Source organism: Macrosteles quadrilineatus, unplaced genomic scaffold (assembly GCF_028750875.1).
Source record: "Macrosteles quadrilineatus isolate MER2022 unplaced genomic scaffold, UCM_ALF_1.0 Scaffold_3__2_contigs__length_128488019, whole genome shotgun sequence".
In the NCBI taxonomy this organism is placed as follows: domain Eukaryota; kingdom Metazoa; phylum Arthropoda; class Insecta; order Hemiptera; family Cicadellidae; genus Macrosteles; species Macrosteles quadrilineatus.
The window spans coordinates 112745902-112771856 of record NW_026542596.1 but is presented as its reverse complement, the minus strand read 5'-3'; the positions used below and the strand labels follow the sequence as shown (position 1 = coordinate 112771856).

Here is a 25955-nt window from a genome sequence, read left to right as displayed (position 1 = left end):
TGAACTAAAAGCTTATGTAACTAATGGAAATACTCACACTGATCCTGATCAAATTGCCCAGGCTTTCTCAACTTTTTCCAATATAATATTTACAAAAACCCAGATTAAATTTATAAATATTTAAGGGGACTTTTTCAACATGTAAGACCTTATGACATCTACTCAATGAGATCTTTCCAATGAGCCATAAACAAACAAAATCGGTTGCAAAATCATGGAGAAGTTCTGCCAAAAAAAATCGTGCTTCCTTTATATTTTTGTATTCACGCTCAAAGTCTGTAGATTATTATTGATATTATTAGAAAATTATATGAATAATGCTTAATCAGATGTTTCTGGTTTAAAAATTATAAAATTATACTCAATAACCTAATCTTGTTCCATATTGATGCAATTTTAGTTTTTGAGTTCAAGTATTATTCCTGAAACGCCTTTTTACCATTAAAGAATGCTGAGAGTATTTCATTTGAACTATCGAATTGTCAACTCACTGAAGACTGTCTGGGGTATCAGATGAACTGAAGGAGGAGAGAGAGAGAGTTTCAAAGTAGTCGGACATGTCGGACGTGCCACTGCTGGTGCTGCGAGAGTCCATGTAGGGAACTGCGGCTCCTGGACTGAGACATCCTGGAAACAGAGGATAATCAGCTGTTTTATGAACTGAAGGAGGAGAGAGAGAGAGTTTCAAAGTAGTCGGACATGTCGGACGTGCCACTGCTGGTGCTGCGAGAGTCCATGTAGGGAACTGCGGCTCCTGGACTGAGACATCCTGGAAACAGAGGATAATCAGCTGTTTTATGAACTGAAGGAGAAGAGAGAGAGAGTTTCAAAGTAGTCAGACATGTTAGGCGTACCACTGCTGGTGCTGCGAGAGTCCATGTAGGGACAATTTTATTTATTCAGTGGCAGTGATAAAGACAGTGCTGGCCAGCCTGTACAGTTTTAACCAGTTTTTCTTTTTTATTCCATTTTAATTATTTTTTTCAACATGAAAAGTTTTAATTATTGTGACTGTGACTGTCTTTTAAAGGATCTATTGAAATACAACAATGTATTAATCATTGATGATGTGGTTGCATTCTAAATGATCTGACGAGGTTCTAAGGAACGAAACTAGTTGTCATACCAACAACTGTGGTTGGATAAGGTAATTATTTTATTTTATCAATAATATATTCCAACCAAAGGTCACAATGAATAAAATGTCTGATTGCGTTCACTAAAAATACAAACAAAAGTTATGAATTGACACCATACATTTTATACATACCTCTAGAATCTCGTTTGGCATGAAACAACGGCACTTCAGCTTCAGCTGATGAGGACTTCATTGGTACATCAACTTTTTGGAATTGGAACGCTAAGTCTCGCAGTGGATCAACTGATTTTGACCTTCGTGGTAGTGAAGAATGAAAACATTCACAAAGCAAGTCTTTATCAGTCGTTGTATAGGTGTACCTCCTGCCCGTCGATGAACTGCCGGGCTTAACATCAGTGGCAAAATTACTTAGTTTCTTCAAGGAACAACTAGAAACCCCCGAGTCGTTGGAACTTGAAGAGTCTCTATTATGATTCGATTTACTAGGAGCACTTGAAGATCTTCTCACATGAACTAATGGCTCGTTTGACTTGATTGTTTGAACATTTTCATACTCCACTTCTTTGCTTACTGAAGGTTCTTGACTCAGACTTGATATATTCCGACTTGAGTTCCTTTCACTTTCATTCAACATGATAGTTTCCATGTTGAAATCAACTGTCTTCTTAGGATGTTTGACATTCTCTTCATACTGACGCTCTTCTCTGGAATCGGAAGATGACCCAGACTGATGTGAAAGTCGTGATTCATGCAAGATGTTCGCAGAATCTGCTGAACAAGCTCGTTTCCTCGTTTCACTTTCTGCAGACTCGTGTAAACAACCAAGAACTCTTCTTCTCAAGTACGGACTATTGGCTGCAGAGATGGACTGGTTGAAGCCAAACATTGATGTTCCAGCTCTTTGTACTTCTACATCAAATCTTTTTCTGCATTTGTCAGAATTGTCTATCAGACTTGGTGAACTAGACGCTCTCTCATGTCCACTTACTTGTTGCTGGTACAGTTTCAGCCGGAGAAGATCTTGGTTGCTCATAGTCGAAGATCCAATCGGATGCATTGGAAGATATCCTGGGATGTGTCTACATGAGCTGACTTGCTGGTCACTTGTACGAATGCTGTTTTCTGATCCTGATGGCTCCATCATCAGATAATCATCTTGCTTGGTTCCAGAGTTTGGAGGAGGCCATTTGCACTCGTGTCTACACTTGGTACAAATCTTAACTCCCAAATCTGGGGTTTGTGGTGTTGTATTTGTGCCGACGGATTTAGATTCATCTGTTTTATTTCCTCTTTTAACTTGACATGACTTTTGCATGAGGTCCTTGGAGTTTTCGTAAAATTCCAGTGACTTTACAAAATCAAAGTTCATGTAGTTTGGATCTGTTTGACCAGTGTTTATGTTAACCTCAGATGAATCTTGGTTTGGCTTTTCATTTGATATTTTCTCATCATAGGGAGATCTGTGTGGCTGTTCTGAATTTGATGACTGGGACATTTCAAATGCACTTTGTTCGTCCAAGGGTTGTCGATTTTTTATCTTCTTTGATTTATCCACTGTTGCATAAACTGTACTAAGATTGTTCAGCAGTACTTGCGCTCCACATTGTGTTGCCTTCTGAAAAAAAGAAAATAGTTATCAATCTACCATTTTTGCTGCCATACATTTGTTATCCTACCTTTGTTTAATTTTGATTTGTTTGATCATGAAACTAATCACTGTTTTATCAAATCCACCTACCATTGTGGTGGTTGTGTTTTTAGCATGTGTTAGGTATGGTTTTAAAAAAATAGAGGAAGTACCCCTTATTTCTTTGACACAATAAGTTTGTAGCTGGTAAAGTTCCTAAGATTTATAATTTAAAAAAATATGGATCAAAGTGAACGTTTATCAATCTCACCATCATTAATTTAATTATGTAATTATGACAAAGTTTCTAACATTTTAAATTAAAAAAAAAGAACTAAGCAGTATTCTACTAATTTTACTATTTAAGACAAGATTAATTCTATGAAAACTACTTAGTGCACCACAGCATACTCAAAGTACTTTGTGCAAAGGTGGAGGGGCTGTACTCTCTCTGCCGTTGCCTCTGCGACAGTAGGGGAAGAACATCCAGTTCTCGGCCCAGCAAAACATTCTTTGACAGGGACAAGCCACCATGTGCATGTCTTCATTGTCAATGACCACTCTGGAACAGTGGAACAGTGCCATAATATATGCTTATAGAGGAAAATATAGCCTTAAATTGCAATAGGGTGGATTTCAGTCTCAGCCTAGGATCGTGTTATGTTATTTGATTTCTATTGAACTGGCAAATATTTCATCAGCTGTTTTATTAAGATGGTTTTTGTTTATTTATGTAATGTTTACAGTTTTGTTTTAGTTCTCTCATCTAAAATGTAGCAGATTTTTCAGTTGAATAAATTGTTATGAAAATAAATGTTTAAAAAACCATATAAATTTGGTTTTTAAACATATCTTATCATAACAGATCACTAATGATTATACCGCAATCAAGAAAAATCTAAAACCACTCTTGCGTAATTCTTTTTTTTATTTTTCAGATTTAAAACTGAGTTTTTTTTATATACATTATATTACTAGGAGTACACTCCGATGTCGCGTATGAGAATGAACGAAGACAATTCCATGCATGCGAATAATCCTTTTTTTAAATGGTAATTCTATTCTTCCTACAGAATCAGTTGCCCAAACAGATTTCATTTTGCTTAAACCCTAAGTTAGATAAAATTAATAGTTGTCATACTTATGAATGAGCTAAGACAATTTCATGTTACTACTACCAGGCCCGTTTTTGACCATGTCAGCGCCCTAGGCACAACTAATAGTAGCGCCCCTTTGCAATATATAACAGGGTGACCACCAACCGGGAAATCCGGAAACTAAGCGTGAATTTTTGAACCAGGAATTATGTGTTAATTTTCTACCTGGAATTGTCAATTTACAACAGTGACGTTTCCGTGACCACGGGAGACGGGAGGCAATAATATGTCTCCACAAGGCCTCAAGGATGATCAGAACTTTGCCGCGATCGCATGAGATGATAATAATATCTAAACGACCGCGGGATATGATCATGATTTTACCGCGATCGCGCAATACGATAATGAGATCCACAGAGGATAATCAGAATATTGCCGCGATCGCATGATACGATGATAATGTCTAAACGACCATGGGATATGATCATGATTTTACCGCGATCGTGCGAGACTATGATAATGACTAAATGACCGCGGGATATGATCATGGTCCACACAACCACGGAAAACAGTCAGAAATTTGCCACGATCGCGGAAGACGATAATGCTATCCACATAACTGCGGGATATTATTAACATTTTGCCGTAATCGCGGGAGACAATTACGATGTCTTCACGACAGCGGGAGACGATTACGATGAATCACGACAGCGGGAGACGATTACGATGTCTTCACGACCGCGGGAGACGATTACGATGTCTTCACGATCGCGCGGAGACGATTACGATGTCTTCACGATCGCGCGGAGACGATTACGATTTCTTCACGATTGCGGGAGATGATTACGATGTCTTCACGACCGAGGGAGACGATTATATGATGTCTTCACGACAGCGGGGGACGATTGCGATGTCTACAGGATCGCGGGAGTTATAATAATGATGTCTACTCTACACGGCTGCAAGGGATGAACAGAATTTTACTGCAATCGCGTAAGACGATGATAATGTCCACTCAACCACAGGAAAAATCAGAAATTTGCCTCATTCGTGAAAGACGATGATGATCTCCAAACAACCGCGGGAGATGATTACCATTTGCCGCAATGACGGGAGAGGATGACAATGCCTCACGACCATGGGAGGCGATGATGTCTTCACGGCTGTGAGGGATTATAAGAATTTTATCGTGATCACGCAAGAAGATGATAATGTCCACACGACCCCGGGAAAAGATTACAATTTTGCCTCATTCGCGGTAGACGGTGATAATCTCATCACGACCGCGGGATGTGTTCATATATTGCCGCGATCAAGGAAGACGATAATTATGTCCACACATCCGCTGGAAATAGTCAGAACTTTGACGCGATCGTGGGAGACGGACGATGACGACGTATATACAACCGCGGTAAATAATTAACATCTTGCCGCAATTGTGGGAGACTGTTAAGGTGTCTTCACGGCCGCAAGGGATTATCAGTTTACCGCGATCGCATGCAAAAACGGCCACAATTTTTTTTCTTTTTTCTAATTTTTTGGCGCCCCCAAAAAAAGCCAATTGCCTCGCGCCCTAGGCACGTGCCTACCTTGCCTATTCGGTAAATCGGCCCTGACTACTACTACTGTTACTACTATTTACGACTACTGCTCTGTTTATTGAAGAGTCTCAATTTTGAACTCTGTTTAAGAACATTATGTTCTTAAAATAAAATCTTTGAAAGGATGTGTTTGTGGCAGCAGTGTTTTAGTTTACCTTGTCAAGAATTGGTTCTTCTGTATACTCGTGCACATTTGTTTCCTCTCCAAGAGTATTGGAGGAGGTGTGTCATAGTTGCCAAGTTCTGATGCAATGTTTTCTTTCAGAGTCTTAGGAGTGTCATAGAACTCGGGATCTTGAGCGAGAGGGTTTTGAAACCAGTGGCAGTTTTGGTCCTGCAATACAGTTAGAAACATACAGTTACAGTACACGTACTAACCAAATATCTTCTTCGGTAAAAATGACCACTGTAAGAATAAGTAAGAAAAAATCTATACGAATAAATAACTCATCATTGAGTATGACCATTTCATATTACTCAGTTTGATAAATTTTGTTTACCTTTGCACATGGATAACCCTGTGGAGCTTTTGGAACGTCATAGTTGTCGTATGGGTTGACCGTTACATTACAAGTACAGCTCGATGAGTTGGTTGCAGCATTTTGTTTCTTCTTTGGAGAGCTGTTGGCAGACGTGGTAGGTTGGCAGCTGAGATGTCCTGGTTTTGGAGGCCGAGCAGGAGGACAACATGCACATCTATCCATACCAGAGGGTTGGTTTTGTTTTGAGTTCCTGTAACATTGTTTTACAATTGATGGTAGCCAAAAGCATAATCAAATTAAAGTCAAGCTATTCCATTATAACATCTTACAAAAATACTAAATTCCTAGGTTTAAATATAAACCGGTTGAGAATATATAGAATGCTCTGATTATAAAACTCAAATAAGCCTGTAGACAATATTTATTTTATCATTAAACATAAAACATCCTATAGATTCTTTGTTTGTTCATTGCTGGTGGTGGTGAGTTAATGTTGTTTAAAGGTTTACAGATATTGTAAGACATTTTATTTTAGGTTTATTGTGACTCGTATGAATTTTGAAGAGGCAAAAATTGTTCATAAGGAACCTTATTTTTTCAAACGTAAACTCATTGAGGCCTCTTACATAAGTTAAGTTTTTTCACCTGAGTACGGGATCGGATTTCAAATCCCAAAATGTGTATTGTATTTTACCATTATGATGGAAAATGTCCGTAATAAACCTTTAAACACAGTCCCCAAGTAGAGGAGGGTCAGAAGACAGGTCATCATCTTAAGGTTAAGGTTTCATCTTAACTATAAGTCTCAAGAAAATGGCTCCTGCCCAACTGGATCAAACAAGTTTTGTTTCGTGTGAAAATGTTCTTACCAGCATGCTGCTCTAGATTTATTTCCAGAAGAAGACTCTTCATTTGCATGAGCTTGGCTGTTTGGACATGCACTGTTCGTTCTATCAGTTGTCCGGTTTTGTTCAATCTTGGAACCTGAAAAACTCAATATATATAGGGTTTGATTGATTAGATATTTTGTGATCCCACCAAATTGTCTGTATATAAACTAACTATTTTTTTTTTAATGCTACCGATACAGTGATTTTTAGGTTGTGAACAACTATTTTTTTAAATAATTTATTCTTTGACCCCTTTTAATATGTCTTCTGGGGATAGTTCAGGTGCTATAGTTCGGCCGCTTAGAAAACGACCTGCGCGCTAATGCTAAACCAATGCTGTAGGAGGTCTTTTTATACGCGGCCGAACTATAACAACTTTTTTCTACACTCTTTTAAATGGCCTGTTTTTGCTACATATATATCACCTGCAAATATTCATCATTTCATTTTTTACTAGGTACAGAAAAAGAATGTTTACTATGCAAAAGTAACGTTTACTATCTTTTTTTTATTTTGCCGACGTAAACAAACATGGATTTGTTATTGAGTTGTCAACTGTTTCAATTTTTAACAACAAAAACTCTACAATCCAGTTCAGGTACTTTAATTATTTTGATATAAGCACGTTAACTAGGGATATAAAATTCCCAGTTAATATGTATGTTACTTGTAGTAAACGGAATTAGTTACTGTTTGATAGTGCATCAATAGTCCAACTTGAACAAAATTTTTAGTTTGTAATTTAGGTAAACGTTTTCAAAGTAGCTTAAATTAACACCAACAGATTAACTATAAGGAAAAGTTTTCGTCTGAATCCATTCCCTTTTTTTTATTGCTTGTATAATTGTAAATCTTTCTCAAGTCTTTCAGTGATCTGCATTCCTGTACTGAAAACTAAAGTTTTGACAAATAATCCAAACAAATCAATTTTCAATCTACAAAGGTGACAGTGTACCAGCAGGGTTTGCCTCCATGGTCCAGGCAGGAGTGAAGGAAGTGTTGGGGGTAATGGCTGCTGTGGAGGAGCGAGACAGAGCTCCCAGTTTGCTGATACAACTGGCACAACGCTCCAAACCCATCTCATCAGGCCACAGCCCCTCCTGCAAGACAAGAACCAACATATCACTACATCATACAGGGGAAAATACCCTACTTCGGTGAATGGTGATACTTAAGATTCCCCATTGGAAGCCTCACTGCTCTGCAGTAGTCAAAATAATGTCCTATTTTCACTTGCTCAAACTGCTATGCTAGTGAGTAGCATGACCTCTAATTTGTTATTTCTTAACTTACACAGGTTTCTTTTTTTTTATAGCGTTGTCTTTGATATTCTTAATTGCTTATAGAACCTTGGTTAATATCTTCCTACACACATTAGGTTCAATTAATGGGGAAAATTTAACTTGAGTCAAAATTCAAAATGAATGCATTTTTTTAGTGTAGTTGTGTGTGTTTTGATTCAACTATAAAATGTTCTGTCCCCTGAGATCTTAGGACTTCCCCAATGAATGGTTTGCAATCTGCAAGAAATTATTGTGAAATTGTTATTACATCCTTTAACTATCGAATATATGGTTGGTAAAAACACTGCACATTCACCCTGTTGTGAGGATCCATAAAATCAGCCATGGAGCTAGCGTCAGCAAAGTCCGCAGCAAGGTCGGCTACAGGCCAGCTGATCTCGTCATGGCCGCAGGTACATCCACAACAACCGTCGTCTGCTGTTAGCTCGGCAGTCAGCTGTGGTCCACCACTGGAGACCTCCACACCACTCATGTCTGACAACCGGGTGTCTGGTCTGTTGTGACTGCTCTTCTTAGGACTGTCTGTTGAAATATTTGGAACTTTTATTTCTAAACATGTATTATATTATATATTAGCACATTCTCCCATTCTTATTGACACTTCACAACGATTGCCTCCTACACTTTTAGCCCATGTGCATAACCTATGTAGTCAAGGGGCCACTAGTAACAAGTAGTAAAACCCACCATCATTGTAAGTATTCTAACCTCACCCTGTGAAGAAGAGAGTGAGGTCGTAGTACGTACAAATTTTAAAATGTGCTATGTTTAAAAAACTGATGTGCCAGTAATATGTGTACTTAATGTTTTACGACAAAAACTTTACGTTCTAGCATGCCGGTGTAGTATCTTGGGACTGTACTTGCTGATAATGCCCCTGGTACATAGTGGTGAAACAAGACAAAAAAAAACAGTAGGTTTCGAAATGCAGAAAACACTTACTACCCAGATTATGATACAAATTTAGGTAAATTACTTGTGACAACTGAGAACAATCACTAACCTGAGGTGTTTCTTGATGCTGGTCTCTTTTTGGACGCCAACTTTCCCTCTGCGGCCAGTCTGAATGTCCTGGTGATCTGGTCTCCCTGGTCTGTCACCAGCACATACAATCCTTCTCCCTTCCCACAGCGAGAACCTCCCTCGAAGCAGAACCTCGACTCTACGACTCCATACCTCCTGAGTAAGTCGATAGCGTGAAAATTTGTTTTATGGTGACACAAAATAAGCAAAGAGATGTTCCATTGCAAAAACTTAGTACGTTGTCATTTTGGTTTGTATACAGTATATAGTAAGGACTGAATGAATTCAAATAAACAATAAAAATACTGTGCAGTCGTTGGTCTATGAAATCTTAATACAATATTAAATAGCCTTTGTTAGAAAATCATAATTTAAATTGATCAATCCCTTGTAAAGGGTGGTTTGTAAATAACTGACCATTTTTAAACTAATGTTTTAAACAGCTGTTGTTATGGGTAGAATTTTCATTGTTGTATTAAACAACAACAAATGTCATGCCCGCCATTCGAGTAATCATGGATCGTTGGACAGTACAACGATAGATAAAACCACTATGTTTTATGTATGGTTGTACAACATTGTGTCTTTGGCATTTTAAATGTGAACTGCTCATCTGGTTTTTGAAATGATTAAAATTGTCACCCGATGTAAATGAAAAAAACCAATTTCAAAAAGCATATCAATTCGTGCTAAAACACTCTGCAGTGAAAAATCTGATTTTTGAAAAATGTATCAATAAATTGAATTTTGCTTTCATTGAAAGAGGCTATCCTCAAAAACTAATATCTAATCAGATCATAAAACAAAAAAAGTCAACCAAGATAGTACTTTTTCAAGTGATTCTAAATTTATTACTTAATATTATCCAAGGCTGAAAAAATTAACAGTGTAATATAAGTAGCATTCAATATTGTCAAAATGTTCCCTCAGTACTGATAATTTATTTTCCAGACCACCACCTGTTATTTTTAAGGCCAAAGAATAAAAAAAAAAAAAATATGTTGGTGAGACCCAAAATTCAAAATTCCCGGCCTTCAAACAATTCTAAACACGACTGTGAACTATGTCACAAGCCCTGATGTGCTTTTTGCAAGATTATGAGTAGTACAATGACAGCTGAATTTGATAGCAAAGTTACAAACAAGGTTCATCTGATTGTTGGTAGATCAACTTGTGAAACTCGTGTGAACATCTTCCAAAAGAATACATTAGCCAGACTTTGAAATTGTTACGTGTTCAAATAATCAAATGATAGGCCATCGTTTTGATGTGGTACATGAAGACAAGAGAAAACCAATCTATAATCATGCCACTCACCACAACCAAAATTTTGATGGCTGCTATACCCTTAAAGCTCTTCAAAAAGTAAACACACATCAAAACCCTAAATGCAACTAACTGGTCTTAAGAAATTCTTAATTGGCTCACCAGTTGGTACTAAAACAAAGTTCCCCTCTGGTTTGAATTTAAGATAGTAAAAAAGTGATTCAAGCAGAATTTTAATTTTCTTTTAGGCTGATTATATTTTTCATTGATCTGTACCAAGGCCGCACTAGATATACCTCAATTATATGTTCTCAAAACTCAACTATTTGTGAACTGTTCATATTTATTTGTTTTGTTGATTTTTTTACATTTCATTGATTACAATTCATAAGGTCGCTCTGCTTGAAAACGTTTGGATTACACATAAATTCACACTGTTTCATGTTTCATTTTTCATAATTCACTCAAGAAATTCTCAAGAACAATATAGGCCCTATATACATACAACAATGAACTGACTGATAATGACAATGACCATTTGATACAACAATGAAAATTATACGTGTTACAACAGCTGATGAACATTTGATCCGTTAATAATACAATAATGATCTGTTATTTATGGAACACGTAATTTATAAGCTGGTAATTCATAGTTTACTTAAATAATGTTAAAGCAAGCCAATTAAAGTGAAAGAATGTTCATTTTATATACATAATGATGGGAGGAAGATTTACTGTAAGAAGAATTCACCTGCTAGGGGAAATCTTCTGCCGACAGAAAAAAGAACTGCTGGAGGGAGAAATGTCCAAGAGGAAAAATATTCAAAATAGATGGAATAGTCGCAAGAGTGTGAAATATCTGTCGAAATGAGAATTACTTAATTCAGGGAGGGGGTATGTGCGAGAAGTGGAAAAATCTGCAAGGAAAAAATATCTGCAAAAGGGGAAAATATCTGCTGAAGGGAGATTTTTTCTGCAAAATGGAGAAATAATGCTGAAGGGATAATTATTTGGAGAATTTTCATCTTGGCTGCAAAAAATCTACTAAAAGGATGGTCATAAAAATATGCTGAAGAGGGATATATACAGGGGGGAGATGTATTGGCTTACCTGAGCTGGTTGATCTGCCAACAGCCTACCAGCCGCGGAGGGACTCCGACAGTCAGACAGAACTGTCTCTCCAGGACATGTAGTAGCGCAGGGCCCGGGGACAGCTTGGCTCTTTGAGGACCTGACGATACCTGTACCAGGAACTGCTCATCTGGAGACAGGGTTGAAAATGATGAGTCTATAATTGCAATCATTTAAGTGCTATGGGGTTAGAAAGTATATCAGCAGGTAATGGAATCTATGCATACTGAATATTTCACTGTCTCTTTTAAATTCACTGCTGAAACTGAAAAAAATACTTTATAATTTCATATCTTTAAGACTTTCTTCCCCAGTTCAACTAAAAATATCAGGTGGTTGTATACAAGTTTCAATATTAGACTGTGGGACACTTGAAGAGGGTCAGACTTTTAAGCACTTGACTGACTACTATTCTAATTGAATTGGCCAATCCACACAATACCAGCAAACAGACCACTATGGGTTGGGGAATCAGATCTAGGTCATCAAGGAAAATCTTTTTGATTGGTTATCAACCAATATGTAATATGTAAAGCAGTTTTTTTATGTCAGAGACCCACCAAGTCTTTTTATTCTTCCTTATATGCTTCTGTAGGCTAGAACTAAGAATTACCTGTACTAATCACGAAAAGATAATTACCTTCTCCCAGATTGTTGGCTATCTTGACTTGCCACTGTATCAGTCTCTCCCTGGTGTCAAAGGCCAGAACTACAGTCACATCCTGACAGATTATAGCTATCGTGTTGGACTCCTTGTCAAGTGTGAATCCTGTAAGATTATGACAGAAAGTATAACAGAAACGCCTACAGTTTTCAGCTCTACACAATGTGAAGGTGACTTTATCATTGTTTGTTTTAGATATCTGAAAATAATTAATGCTATACTGTGCATAAATACACATACATACAGATATACAGGGTGTCTCACTTAAGGTGTCTGAAATTGATTACTAAAAACGGCTTAATGTACAAGGATGAAAAGAAAGTATTTCTCACTAAATCAACCCAAGGAATAAGGTGAAAATATTTTTTTAAATGTTCAAACAGCAATATATGTCAAGTAGCACATCATTTTATAGCTTTTTAATCCTAACAACTTTGTATACACTAACTTCTTATCTCATTTACTTTTTGTGTAAATAAAAAAAAACCTAATTTTCCTATATCAAATGTTTGTTATTTGGGTTGAACACTAATGGAATTTCATTTAGTGTTAAACCCAAAGCGGGATAAATTTTTTTTCATCCTTGTACGTTAAGCCTTTTTTTCCGCAATCAATTTGAAACAACTGATGTTTGACACCCTGTATATTCTAACATACAGTCTTAAAACTAAACCAAGAATTTATTTATACAGTAAACAGTAGTTTAGAAAGTTTAGAATTTGTTTACATATTTTCAATTTAGTGCGATCAGTGAGCCAGTGGCTCCAGTAGGCTACTTTAAGTATGGAAATGGTGTCACACTTTTAGTCCTTGGCTCCTACCATAACAATGTTTAAAATAGAGTAAAATGGAGACGTCCAGTTCCCAGAAATAAGGGAAAACTTGTAAAGTTTCTTGTATGTATCTAGTTTCTCTAAGATTATATACATTTCACGAAATATCTTTATTAGAGAGTTTTCGATTTATTTAATGCATACCTCAAATTGTTTCGGTATACGTACACTACTAAACTAGCTTAAAACTAAATAACTGTCGATGTGATACGACTGTACTTGGTGTGTTCAGTAATTGCACATCTCTAATTAGAAATGTTCTGCTGCCAGTAACATTTGCAGAGAGTTGGCCAGAAGTTCAATCAGATATTGGCTACAACCGGGGAAATTAGGTCTAATTAATATATTTTGTTGTGAAGATTAATTGCAAGGGAAACATTTTGTTGTATGGTTTTACCAATGCAATGTATTTTAGAATAAAAAATATTATCATAGGGTGTATGTGAATTAGTTTTGGCTGTTCTGTCCTATATTTTACTGAAGTTTTGGAATAAAATATGGCAAATAAACACTATTTAAGCAAACTAAAAAACATATATGATAAACGAAAGGTACGATAAAATCACCCTATTTCTCCAAATACAGTACAAATTCATTTTCCATTTGCAGTTTGTAGTAAAAGATTTGAAATCAAGCTAAACAGCATTTAGTCAGGTCTGAAAAAAAACTAGAGATAAAGGGATTAAAATATACTTGAATCATTTTTATGATAGCGAGGCATAACCATTTCTGAATGCTCTAATAAAACTTATTCAAGTATTTATTTGGTAGCACATAAGGAGTGTCCAGGCCAATAACGTATTGAGTAACGAGTGTGTCGTTTTATAACTTGTGTTGTTTAAACACTTACCTGACTGTACCCCCAGAAAGTGCTGTAGAGAGAGGGATGCCTTGGTTTGCCCTTGTTTGTATCTGTCCTTGCTGTCCCTGTACAACTGTAGATGCAGGCAATCTGGAACGGATAAGAATTGTGTGACTTTAGTTTTATAAATTTACAAAATGAGTTCACTTGCAAATTTTCACGTTTTATGGGTAAAATTTTAAAAACCACCATAAAAAAAATTAAACTTCATAACATTCCTTTTACCCGATCTTGCTGGTTCACAAACACGAAAAATATATAAACATTTGGACGAATAGTGTTTTTGAGTTTGTAAGCTGGAGACATTAAAATGAGGCAACCGCTTCTGGGAAATTTGTTAAAATGGGAATGGAAGGCGTATTTCAGGATAGCAGCATATAAATCTTTAGTTCCCATAGTATCCTTTTAGATACATATTATTTCTCATTTCTCTCTCTCTCTCTCTCTCTCTCTCTCTCTCTCTCTCTCTCTCTCTCTCTCTCTCTCTCTCTCTCTCGCTCTCTCTCTCTCTCTCTCTCTCTCTCTCTCCCCCTCTCTCTCTCTCTCCTTCTCTCCCCCCTCTCTCTCTCTCTCTCTCTGCAAGTAGAGATTTGAGTATATACCTCTATGCATTTTTTCTAGGCTTATTAAGAAGGGTTTTAATTTTCCTAGGGTTGGCAAGCCTGTATAAAGAAGAAAAAAACATTTCAAAGTGATGTAGACCAGGTTGATCACACAACACGAAATTGAAGATTTCCAAGATAAGATTTGTTATGTTTATAGTTACGAAGCGGTGAAAATTTTTATTTCTCTTCCTTACATCTTCATCTACTGAAATAACCAAATAACTAAATCCAAATGGATACCATGGGAATACAGAGTATGCTGACAATATTGAAAGAGTCATTTGTGTTCCCTATGGGGACTAATTTTTTGTTTGTGCTACTAACAAACACGAAAATACTAAATAGTACGAAATAGGTACTACAAATTAGATATTGATATTGATTTGTATTAAAAGAAAACGTGTTCATGTTTTTTCTTGCATTTTTGGTTCAACTAGTGTTGTAAAAATAATTAAGTTGTTTACATAATATGTCTATTTGTACTCATTCTAAATCAATTTGTTTTTATTAATCAACAAGTGACTTATTTTTCAATTTGATACAACTTTTAAGAAACCTGTATCCATATGGAGGCTATGTGAGTGTAAAGGTAAAAGTAAAAGTAATTTTGTATGAAAATTAGCGAACAATAGTACCATAGTATCCATATGGATACATGATTCCAATTTTTAATCTAATGAGGGAAATTTTGTAAAAACACATTTTTGCCTAAAAATACAAACAATAAAAAGAAAATTCCCAAGAACAATTTCTCGGGAAGTAAAGGGATATTTGTAGTCACACTTGGGTTATGAAAAGAATTCACTCTGTGTGAAGTGATTAAAACATAAGAATCATGTCTATTACATTCAATGATCAGCATTTACGTCTAGTTTATGCAAGAAATAGGTCTTGGCTATTGGAAAATCTACAGATAAGATTAAGTTCATTTGTGAACTTTTTCAATAAGCCACAGAAACCCCTTAATCTCAAGCATACGACTTTACATAACATATTGTGAAATTCTCCATTCCATAGCACATGTGCATGTGAACACCTCGGTTCACCTATAGAAGCTGATCTGTATCAAGCAAAGTCACATTTGTCATTAGACAAGCATCCTAACGAGACAAACTTTGGAACTTTGCCTGAGTTGCGGCAACTCTATAACTCTACCGCAACTCCAGCTCATTTCGCGGAGGTGATTGTGAGTAGATACAAAGTTATGACAGCTCGGGCTGAGAATTCTCAATTGGCATTGTTAATGTGTATTGGGGATTGATCTTTGCTGAGGGAAAAGTATAATTTAACCCCTAACTTTTTAGCTATGGTGTGGTATATTTAAAACAACTTATTGGGGACTAAGCTATGCTCAGGGTGAAATATAATTCATTTTATTATTACACATCTTTACAACACCGATTTTTTGACACTATAGCTAAGCTGCAGGATAAGTGAATTTTAATTCGTTTCTTTGATTTTTAACTGAAATATCTCTTAAAACAATTAGTCTAATATTTATTGTCCATAAAAAAACAAAAAAAAAAACATTTAGGCCTAACGAGTACTAAAGTTGCTTCGGGGAAGTGAAAAAGTGTTTTGTAAACTTTTAACCTTATAGGGTTAAATAAATACTGTTGTGAAAACACAAAAAATACGTCAAATAGCACTTGCAATAATATATTTACACTTATACTTTTTACTCACAAGACCGTAAATACAAATTAAAGATGGTCACCACTTACCATCTTTTATATGCATTAACCGTCTTGTGAGTGTAAATATATTATTACAATTGTTATTTTGTAAAAAAAAAAAAATGTAAGTAAATTTTGTTTGTTAATTTTTTGTGAATCAATTGGACCTTGCCGACAAGTTTTGCAAACTTGGCGAGGCCAGATTTTGTATTATCACAAATAAATATATTTGAATTTGAATTTTACGTATTTATGTACTTTCATGTAATTTAATAACACGTACGACGCTGATCAAGCTTTTTAAAATATTTTGATCAAAATATATGCATAACATTGAAACATTCCCATTTTACGCTGTCTCAATAATATTCTAAAGTTACCTAACAATCAGTTACATGTTCAATAAGCTCAAGCCTATATTCTCAACAATATTTACCAAGTAGGCCTACTGGTATTTTTGAACATGAACGACATACAAAACAAATAATAAAGAGGGGAAACAGGGAAACCATTCAAAAATCTATTACAACCCCTAATCGTTTCGACAACAATAAAACACAACAGCAAGAATAATTTAAAAAGCGCCCTCAGGCATTGGGGATGAAGCTATTTAGTGAGAAAATTGCAAAAGAGGTACAAGCCCGCCATCTGTTCTACAAACAGGAGGGGGGGGGGGTGGGGGGAGGGTCCATTGTGATTAGCTGTTTGTTATTAATAGCAAAGCCGTGATTTACTTGTGGGGTGGCAGGACAATTCAAAACGTTTGTTCATTTCTGAAATGTAAAGCATACCCATGCTTGCTCTCTCCAATTTGTTCGATTGCGCTTCAAGGGCCCAGGTCTTACAGAGCAATTGAAACATAATGGTTAAACAAATAGATTTTGGATAGTGGTTTATTTGGACAGTTGGTTTGTCTAGGACAGATTTGTATTTGCATTGTTATTTTAATGATACGATTATCTAAAATTTGGCAAAGTATTATTTTAATTATTTATATTTACATGTTCAACAAGTCAAATACAAATTTGGTTTAAGTTCACAAACTAGGAACGTTTTAATTTTAATGTGGATGTTTGTTATTATTTAGGATATTATACGGATCAATTGTTAAATTTGTAAACATCTTTATTTAATTTATTTATTCTTATTATTTATTTCGGTTTAAGTTCACAAACTAGGAACGTTTTAATTTTAATGTGGATGTTTGTTATTATTTAGGATATTATACGGATCAATTGTTAAATTTGTAAACATCTTTATTTAATTTATTTATTCTTTACCCTCCATTAGTGTCATTTTGCGATACATTTTTACAGTTGGATAGTAAGCTATGCGCACACGTACACACATTTATTTATACACATACATATATTTATTTATACATTTGTACATTTATTTATTTATTTGTTAGAAAATTAATCAGGAAAAAGGATTTTGTCTGAATAAATTATTTTACAAACTAAAATAAACAGTTTGCAATTTTTACGCTATTTACATACTCTATGTAAAATCGTTTTAGCAAATGAAAGCAGTATAATACAAAATAAATATACCGGTAAGTTTAATTTATTGCTTAATTACAGAACATATAGTAACAGTAAAGAATCTTAGACATCTTCTTTATTGACTAATGGACAGAAAAATATTTTGAAAAAAATAAAGTAAATTAAGAATAAAAATAAAGATTTGTTTGTAAAGATCTCAAAACAAAACTGTGTTTGTTGCTTGCAAAGTTTATATCCACATTTGATACTTAATAGTTTGTGATACATTGCTTTAGATTAAAACAGTTTAATGTCTAGGGAATGTCATTCATACATAAAACAATGAAATTAAAATACCAATTGAGTCGAGGAAGAATAAAAGCTAAACAAGATGTCATGGGAGTTGGTAGAAGGGCAAGGGGCTATGGGGAGGGTGTAAAAATCCCTTTTGGGATCTTGCGAGAAGGAAAAATGATAAACGTTTATTCCTATGTTTTGAGTAAACATACTCACAGCAAATACAAACATTAACTATCTAAATAATACAGGGTGATTGATATAAGTGTTCCAGCCGTTTTATTCGAAAACTATAAGAGATATCAAGAAAAGTTAAATAGTAAGTGCCTTGGATTAAAATTACTTTTTCTACCAGAATACATCATAAAATACAGGGTGTCCCATAAGAAAAATCAAAGTTGGCGGCCATATTTGGAAAAATGGCGGCTAAAATAATTTTTTTGACTTGACTATAATTTTTTTAATAAAAAATCCAAGGCACTTACCGTTTAACTTTTTTTGGTATCTCTTATAGTTTTCGAATAAAACGGCTGGCACACTTATGTCAATCACCCTGTATACTGCAATCACTTTCAGAGCAGTGAAAACCAGAAACCAGTTAGACGGAGCGACCACATTAGGAAAATAAAATTGAGGCGATAAAATTAGGATGGAACATTTAGTGGGCATCAGCAAACTTGGAAAGCGAACAAAGTACTTTAGAAATTGTAATATTTACAGAGTTTTCTACAAACGGAGGTTTTTGCTTCAAAGGGCACTAAACAAACCGTTTAGCTTATGTTTCTAGAAACTAAGTACGACTATGGTGATTGCTTAGATTGTTACAATACAATAAAAATCCAACAGTTTCTTTATATTTTCAGTTCCTACAACTACTCACAGGTACCTTAGTATTACCATAAAGACTTCGGTAACAGCTCCTAAAAACGGATTAGTCTCGTAAAAAAGTATAATTTCAATGAAATTGAAATTAAAATTAAATCATAATCTTATCGTAATCCCCAACCAGCCCGAGTCCAATAATATAAAGAGGTTTTCCATGTTTCAGTTTGAGTTAAAATGTATATTTTTACCCCTCCCCCCCCTCTCCCCTGTAACTCTAGTAGGAAGACGTTTTATAACACAATGCCCAAGAGCAACGTCTGGGGACACAATCTTGTAATGTTATTACTTACGGCATCTTCAGAAGATGTGTTATTCATGAGCATACAAGAGGTAACCCGCTTATGATAAGCCGGCTTATGGTTATTGAATAAAAACAGTTCTGAATACACAAGTCTATTCAGTTCAATTTACTTTTACAAAGAATATTCTTTCTTTGTGCTTTCTCTTCTCCTAAATTTCACATTTTGGTCGTGATGTTAAACAAACAGTATATTTATGAAAATAATTTCGGTTATTTAGTATTCAGGATATTAGATTGTATAGATTGATTAGCCTACCTGTTATAGGTTATTTTCATAAATTAACTGTTGTATGAATTTGTTCATCGAGTTAGCCAAGAGTTTCATTGCAAAGCAGGAATAAACTTGTAGAAAATTTTAATTAAAATTTCTTGTGTCATGTGTAGCAATGTGCAGGAATGCAAGTTAATATACTTGAGTTTTTACAGCCAGTAATACTTTTTAAAACATTTTCAACATTATTTTTTAAAGGATAGTTTTGATGTGAACGTATAAATATCTACGTAGGTTACAAGTTCTGTAAATTATTATGATTTACACAGTGAAACCAAACATTTGTGTGTACATTAAACACTTTTAACGTATAAAAAACGTTGTCTCCTCAGTTAAGGCAAGTAGGGAGCCCGCATGTAATGTCTTTGACATTATCTCTTCACGTTATGAGTACAGCAGGGGAAGATGATGTCCTGTAAATGGCTTTTACGTTTAACAGAATCTTTCAAATCCATTGCATTTTCTTTATGAAAAATACGTTTATATGTACCACATATATCTATAAATTAACAATTAAATTGCATACAAAATTATGACTCAATATTTTAAAGCTTTTTTCATTTTCGCTACGAGTCTAATGTGTAAAATAATTTACTAAATTATTTGTTTAAGTCTAAAACGTCTGACTGAACACAATAAACGCATGACGGTTTTTAATATGGCCAACGTTATTCTTGCAGAAAATTAGGTATGCAAAACTCGCCATACTCACTTGTAGTTGATTGAATTGTTGGGCTGTCATAGTATATGGAGTACTACTAAGAAAATACAAGGGGGTTTCAAAATTATTAGTTTCTAAATTACAAATTTTGTCTTGCCTCGAAAAGGCGTTTTAAAAGACAGAAGTATAAGGTTTTTTTTGTTTTATTGCAATTATATAAACACCTTAAAATAGTATATTGCATCAGGTGTAAAACATGATGAAGTATATTAGCTAATATATCATTAACCTTAAAACCACCAAAATCAATGGTTCACGCCAGCTGAAACCATTTAAGTTCAAGTTCTACTCTGTACCAGATAACTTGTATCCCATTGCTAAAAATACAAAAGAAATCATATAAATATTTAATACATAAACATATTACAAAATTACCCCTTAATAAATTTTTACTCATACATTTCAACAAATTGGTATGGTGTGGTTTCAACGCAAACAATCCATAGCTTTTGATTGCTTCTGTTCATTTACATCAAAGAGATTCTATTATTAAATATGAACGCACTCATGTTCGTCCACGTTAGATGCCATAATCGAATCATCCGGAACACCCTGTGTTAATCCCCCCTCCCCCCTCCCCTCACACAAACTAGCGGGCTAATGACAAGGGGGTCGAATCATCGTTTCAGTTATTTGAACAAAAAACACAAGGCTATTTCTAGTGTGGCTTTCTTTCATTTCGTCCCAAAGACCGTTTATTCAAGAGTTTTCCAAAGTATTTTTGACGGTAATAACTTAATCCACTATTTTTTGTATTTAGTTTTTTTCCTATAATACATGATTATTTAGTAGATGGTGACACAAAAATCTGGGTTGGACTATATTTTTTACCGTAAGGGGATTCTAAAAATGTTAGATAACTTTTATTAACACAATGGCTATATAAATCCAATCTCCTTATTTGGTATACCATTTTACAAAGGAAACAACAACTAAATAAGGCTACGGTATTAATTACACGTCTTATAAATAATTAGTTGTTGTAAAAACACATTGTATCACGTTTTATCGTGTTAGCATTTCAATAACCAGCAAAAGTAATATTTTGTAATTAAGAAAAATGCTCTACTATGACTTGAGTGATCTGTAACCGATGTTACCACAATAAAACATATTTAATTTTGTTTTCTTACATTATGACTAGTTTGACAAATAAAGCCTACTAAACTATCGAAATTTGAAAACTCAAGCTTTTAAAAGTCGTTTATTTGGTTTCTAACAGAATTAGAACATTTGTAAAATTCACTTACATACTAAGTGTTAAACATATTTAAAAAGTAAGACAATTTTAAGAAACATTTATTATTGCAACTATTTATTCTTAGTTACTGATAGAGCATAAATAATGTTTTGTCTGCCCACAGATCAAGCATTTGATTCGTGCACTACAATCATTTGGGTGAATTAATTCAACACACAAAAATATATAAATACATTGTAATTTTAAGATAAACATGTATTCGTATATACCTCAGAAAAATTTAAACGAGAAAGTAAAAGATGTTGACTTCTTTTCTGTTTTATCAAACATTAAAACACGTCTGTTTACCAGCTGAACAATGGGAACTTTCAGCGTCTCCCAAAGGACAAGTCTGTAGAGACAGTGAAACTTTCTTTTGGCAACTTTGAAGACGGACTGTTTTGTTTATAAAATATTCCCTCTCAAAGGAAAGGCCCTATAGATTCTACCCAGTCAGGGATACGTTTTGACTAAAGCAACAACGTGAGGTCCGTCCAACCATGTCTTTTTATCAGTAAAATTTCCCTGTATCTGTAGGAAAAGAGGCATTTAAAAAAAATTTACTTTTATGAACTGTTTAGGAATCAACACCTTATGCTTTTGTTAGGTTAAATAGTTTTTAAGGCTAAATTGGGTCTTCTAGAATTCTTGGGAGGTGCTTTGTATACCAAAGTTTGTAGCTTAGTTTTAATGATTTTAAATATGTTTTTTTCACTTTTTAATTTAGAATAGAGCGAAAACAATTTATTACATTATATACACTAAAAATATACTAAAAAATCAAACATAGTACAGGAGAATAGTAGAGGAGGAGTAGTAGTAGTAAATGGAAAATAGTTAACTCAATTGAGGATGCTCTCTTTCGATACATATTTTTCTTTCAATTTTCAAAATACTAGTTAGGTATTTATTTTAGAAGCTGGTGTGTACATACGTTTCTTTTCTTTCTAATACCTATTGAATCTAGAGCCAATAATACACCTGAAAAAATATCTCTTGGTACGTAGGTTTTCCATATCAGGGGTGTTTAGTATAAGATTTTGATTCCTAGTCGAGGAGTGTGGAAAACTTTGAAACCTACCCCTCGACTCTTCATCCCCTAATCTTGCCTCCCCTGGATTTGGAAGATCGAGTCGATTTCAATTTATTCTTGAATAGCCTTCTTGAAATTCATGTGTTGTCTTTTATTTATGGACCTTTTTAAAACATCTGGAGCGTTATGGCCCTCCCTTCGCAGGGATTTGGATATTAAACCGAGGTAGGAATCGGTGTATAGAAGGGGAATTGTGAAATTAGGGAGTAACAAGATTTATACTCATACGTGTGTTTTAGAGAGGCAATGTCATTTACAACAATGATGGGTGTATGATATATAAGCTTAATTTGTAAAGAAAACCAGACAGTTTAGCAAAAGTTACTTGAGCGACTTAAAAAAGTTAGCCAACATTTAAAAATATTATGAAATCTGTTTAAGCAACAGCTTGCTTTATACAGGGTGTCCCGGAACTCTCTACCAATATTTTAGGGCATTGTTCCTGAGTAATAATCATATCTAAATATCATATTTAAATTGTCCGTAAGTCCTTAGTTACTCACATAGCCGCCATTTTGTTTTTTTCACTTATTAATTTTTTTCTGAAAAGTGGTAAAACATAAGAAATTGAAACTTTGCACAAACATTTATGACAACTAGGCAAAGCTACAAAAAAATTAGGACAATTTTCCAAATTCATAAAACAAAACGGCGGCCATTTGTAAAATCAACGGTTTTTGAGTTATTTAAGAACCAAAATAATAAATGGCCGCCATTTTGTTTTATGAATTTGTAAAATTGTCAGAGTTTTTTTGTAGCTTTGTCTTGTTGTCTTAAATGTTTGTGCAAAGTTTCAATTTCGTACGTTTTACCACTTTTCAGAAAAAAATTAATAAGTGAAAAAAAAACAAAATGGTGGCTATGTGAGTTACTAAGGACTTCCGGGCAATTTAAATATGATATTTAGATACGTTTCTTACCCAGGAACAATGCCCTAAAATATTGGCAGAGGGTTCCGGGACACCCTGTATAAGGCATCTATGAAATATCAATGATTTTTTGTTTGTAAAATAGCCTCCATTTCCTTAAAATATTCTTCTATATACAGTAAGTGATTTCGCTAGATATGTTAAGTAGTCATAAAAACAAATTTTCATTAGTACATTTACATTGGCACATCAATTGGCTGTTAAATAGTTCACAGGACATAATGTTCTGATACAGCTTGATTGTTATCGTTCTGTGAAATGCCGAAGTAATTTCAGGTCCAGACGCCAGTCAGCTGATTTCAGCATTGTTGTCTCTATCTCTCTCTCTCTCTTTCTTTCTAGTGGCAATGTACGTCTGTTGTCATAGCCATCTCTAGTATTACTAGAGACGGCTATGCTGTTGTCCATTGATTTGTTGATAGCAATACGTTTATGAATGATTGAGTTTATAAGTGAATGAGTTTGTTTGAATCATGTGAGTATAGTTTGTGTGTGGTCGTTATTTTGATGCATGACGTTTCATGTTAGAAACATCAACACATACCAATGGTTGTTTAAAATAATTGTGTTGTGTTTAAACCATTCTGTTTTTACGAAAGGCTTGTAGATATTAAATATTTCACCATAGAATACTGAACATTAAAGTTGTCAACAAATTTTCATCTTATTTAAGTTTAGTTTCTATGAAAAGGCCATGAATCTTGATGATTTGTTAGTTTTTCTTTTATTCTTTTAATTAGGAAGTTTTAAGCGTATAAAAGATCAAAATGTGAACTTTTAGATTTTTAATACCGTATGCAAATAACAATATAAATATGTTGTCTGTTATTTTGGTGGCTATAGCTGTTCCAAAGGTAAATATTTTGCATCACACTTCCGAATGTGATGTTAGGGATTAAAACCTAATATTTCATGTTAAAACACTAGGTAAAACTATTTATTTAAGAAAAATAATCTAACTTTCACATTTAAATGTTTAGTAAAAGGTTAGCTATGTAACTAGCTTAGTTACTTGTAAGTTTGGGACTAGGCTGGTCTATTAGTTTGATCATACCACGTGACCTATCTCAGTGGAGGTTCGAAGCCCATTCCCCAACCTAAAAATCTTTAAAATAAATGTGGATTTAACATTTTTTTATTTACTAAAGAATTAATTGGTCAGTCAGACTGAAGTAACCTTACTTACTCAAATGATGTAATTCCCAGAAAAATGAAGTAGCCTACCAGATGTTCAGAGCTGTGGTAAGGACAGCTCATTAAGGGGATTAAATCAATTAATTACGGGACCTACGTGGCCCACATATAAGGGGATGTACCCCTCCCCCGCCCCCCTAGACACCCTCCTCGGGGCTACTCATCAGGGGCAGACGATAACTTTGTCCGATACCGCAACGTTTGCTGATACGTAATGTTTATTTTTGACATTCATTTGTGACAGGTACACCATACATTGTATCTTAACATGGGCTTGAAAGACGATAGGTGTTGGATAGCTTTATTGTTGATTAGAATCAGCTGTTTCTCTAGCCAGTGTTCAGTTTTGTACCATCAAAAAGCCACATCACTTTTTCATAATTGAAAAGAGCATTTTATTTACTAGTACCCACGATTCTGTAAACTCAAAATATTATTCTCAAGATATGATATGTCTTGCACATACTTGATATAAAGGAACAGTGGTATGTTTAGAACAAGTTTTTTTTGTTATATTTTTTGATTTTTTTCAGTCATAGTTTTTTTGTTTGACTGCAATTGCGCTATGTAAGTTTATACCTAAACATAAATAATCATATTCAAATATTTATATATAACTTTCATTAGAAACCAGGGAAAGACCCTTAACCGCAAAACGTATGTTAATTTTATAAATGCACATAGAATGAAAAAGATTTTTTGGTATAAAGAAAATCATCCTTAATATAAATGCAATATGAAATGCATTTTTCTATATATGTATGAATTCGAATGGATGCCGTTTTTGGCCACCTCAAAACGAAAAACTAAATCGGTCCCAGGTTGGACTTGGGACCATGAGACCTACGGTAATGGCTTACTGCATTTGATGGAAAGTTCGCTAAAAGTACTATTTATAATGCGAATAGTAGTTCTTACAGTGGTTCTTAAAATTCATAAACTAAATACATGTCACTGAAATAAAATAAATACAATGCTCGATTTTATTAACATAAAGGGTTTTATTTTCTTCTTAAACCACCAATGATAAGTAAATTGTTTTTTCTGACTGTTACCTGAAAGTTGTTGACAAGTTTTTTTTAAACGTAATGGGTCCAAGTTGCTGCTAGGGACTATATCTTATCCTTATATATAATAAGTGAAGGTGATTTCTACGAAACACTACTCCTCCGTTAATAATTGACGGATTTTTACAAACGAGGTGTCAAAATTAAGTATTTTTTGTGTAGACGCCCCCCTTCACAGCTGGAAATATCACCTATAAGTAAAACGTTGGGCCCGACACAGTAGAAAATGGGGTTGGAAATTCTCGCAAACGTAGTTTAGAAGTGGATGTAGAGTCAAGGCAAATATTTATACTTGCCATATTTGAACAGT

General features: G+C 34.5%; 1 protein-coding gene across 1 annotated transcript in view; it reads right to left on the bottom strand.

Moving 5' to 3' along the window:
* Nucleotides 1-25955, bottom strand: part of LOC128989477 (uncharacterized) — a 198734-nt gene that overhangs the window by 2695 nt on the left and 170084 nt on the right. Inside the window, exons 3-14 of the mRNA XM_054411371.1 lie at nucleotides 13871-13972; nucleotides 12164-12292; nucleotides 11503-11653; nucleotides 9104-9279; nucleotides 8396-8622; nucleotides 7752-7896; nucleotides 6776-6890; nucleotides 5925-6156; nucleotides 5580-5758; nucleotides 3147-3288; nucleotides 1271-2714; nucleotides 492-769 (exon numbers count right to left, since the gene is read on the bottom strand). Coding sequence (XP_054267346.1) covers nucleotides 654-769; nucleotides 1271-2714; nucleotides 3147-3288; nucleotides 5580-5758; nucleotides 5925-6156; nucleotides 6776-6890; nucleotides 7752-7896; nucleotides 8396-8622; nucleotides 9104-9279; nucleotides 11503-11653; nucleotides 12164-12292; nucleotides 13871-13972 — 3158 coding nt within the window. The 3' untranslated portion in view covers nucleotides 492-653. The remainder of the gene's footprint in view (nucleotides 1-491; nucleotides 770-1270; nucleotides 2715-3146; nucleotides 3289-5579; nucleotides 5759-5924; nucleotides 6157-6775; nucleotides 6891-7751; nucleotides 7897-8395; nucleotides 8623-9103; nucleotides 9280-11502; nucleotides 11654-12163; nucleotides 12293-13870; nucleotides 13973-25955) is intronic.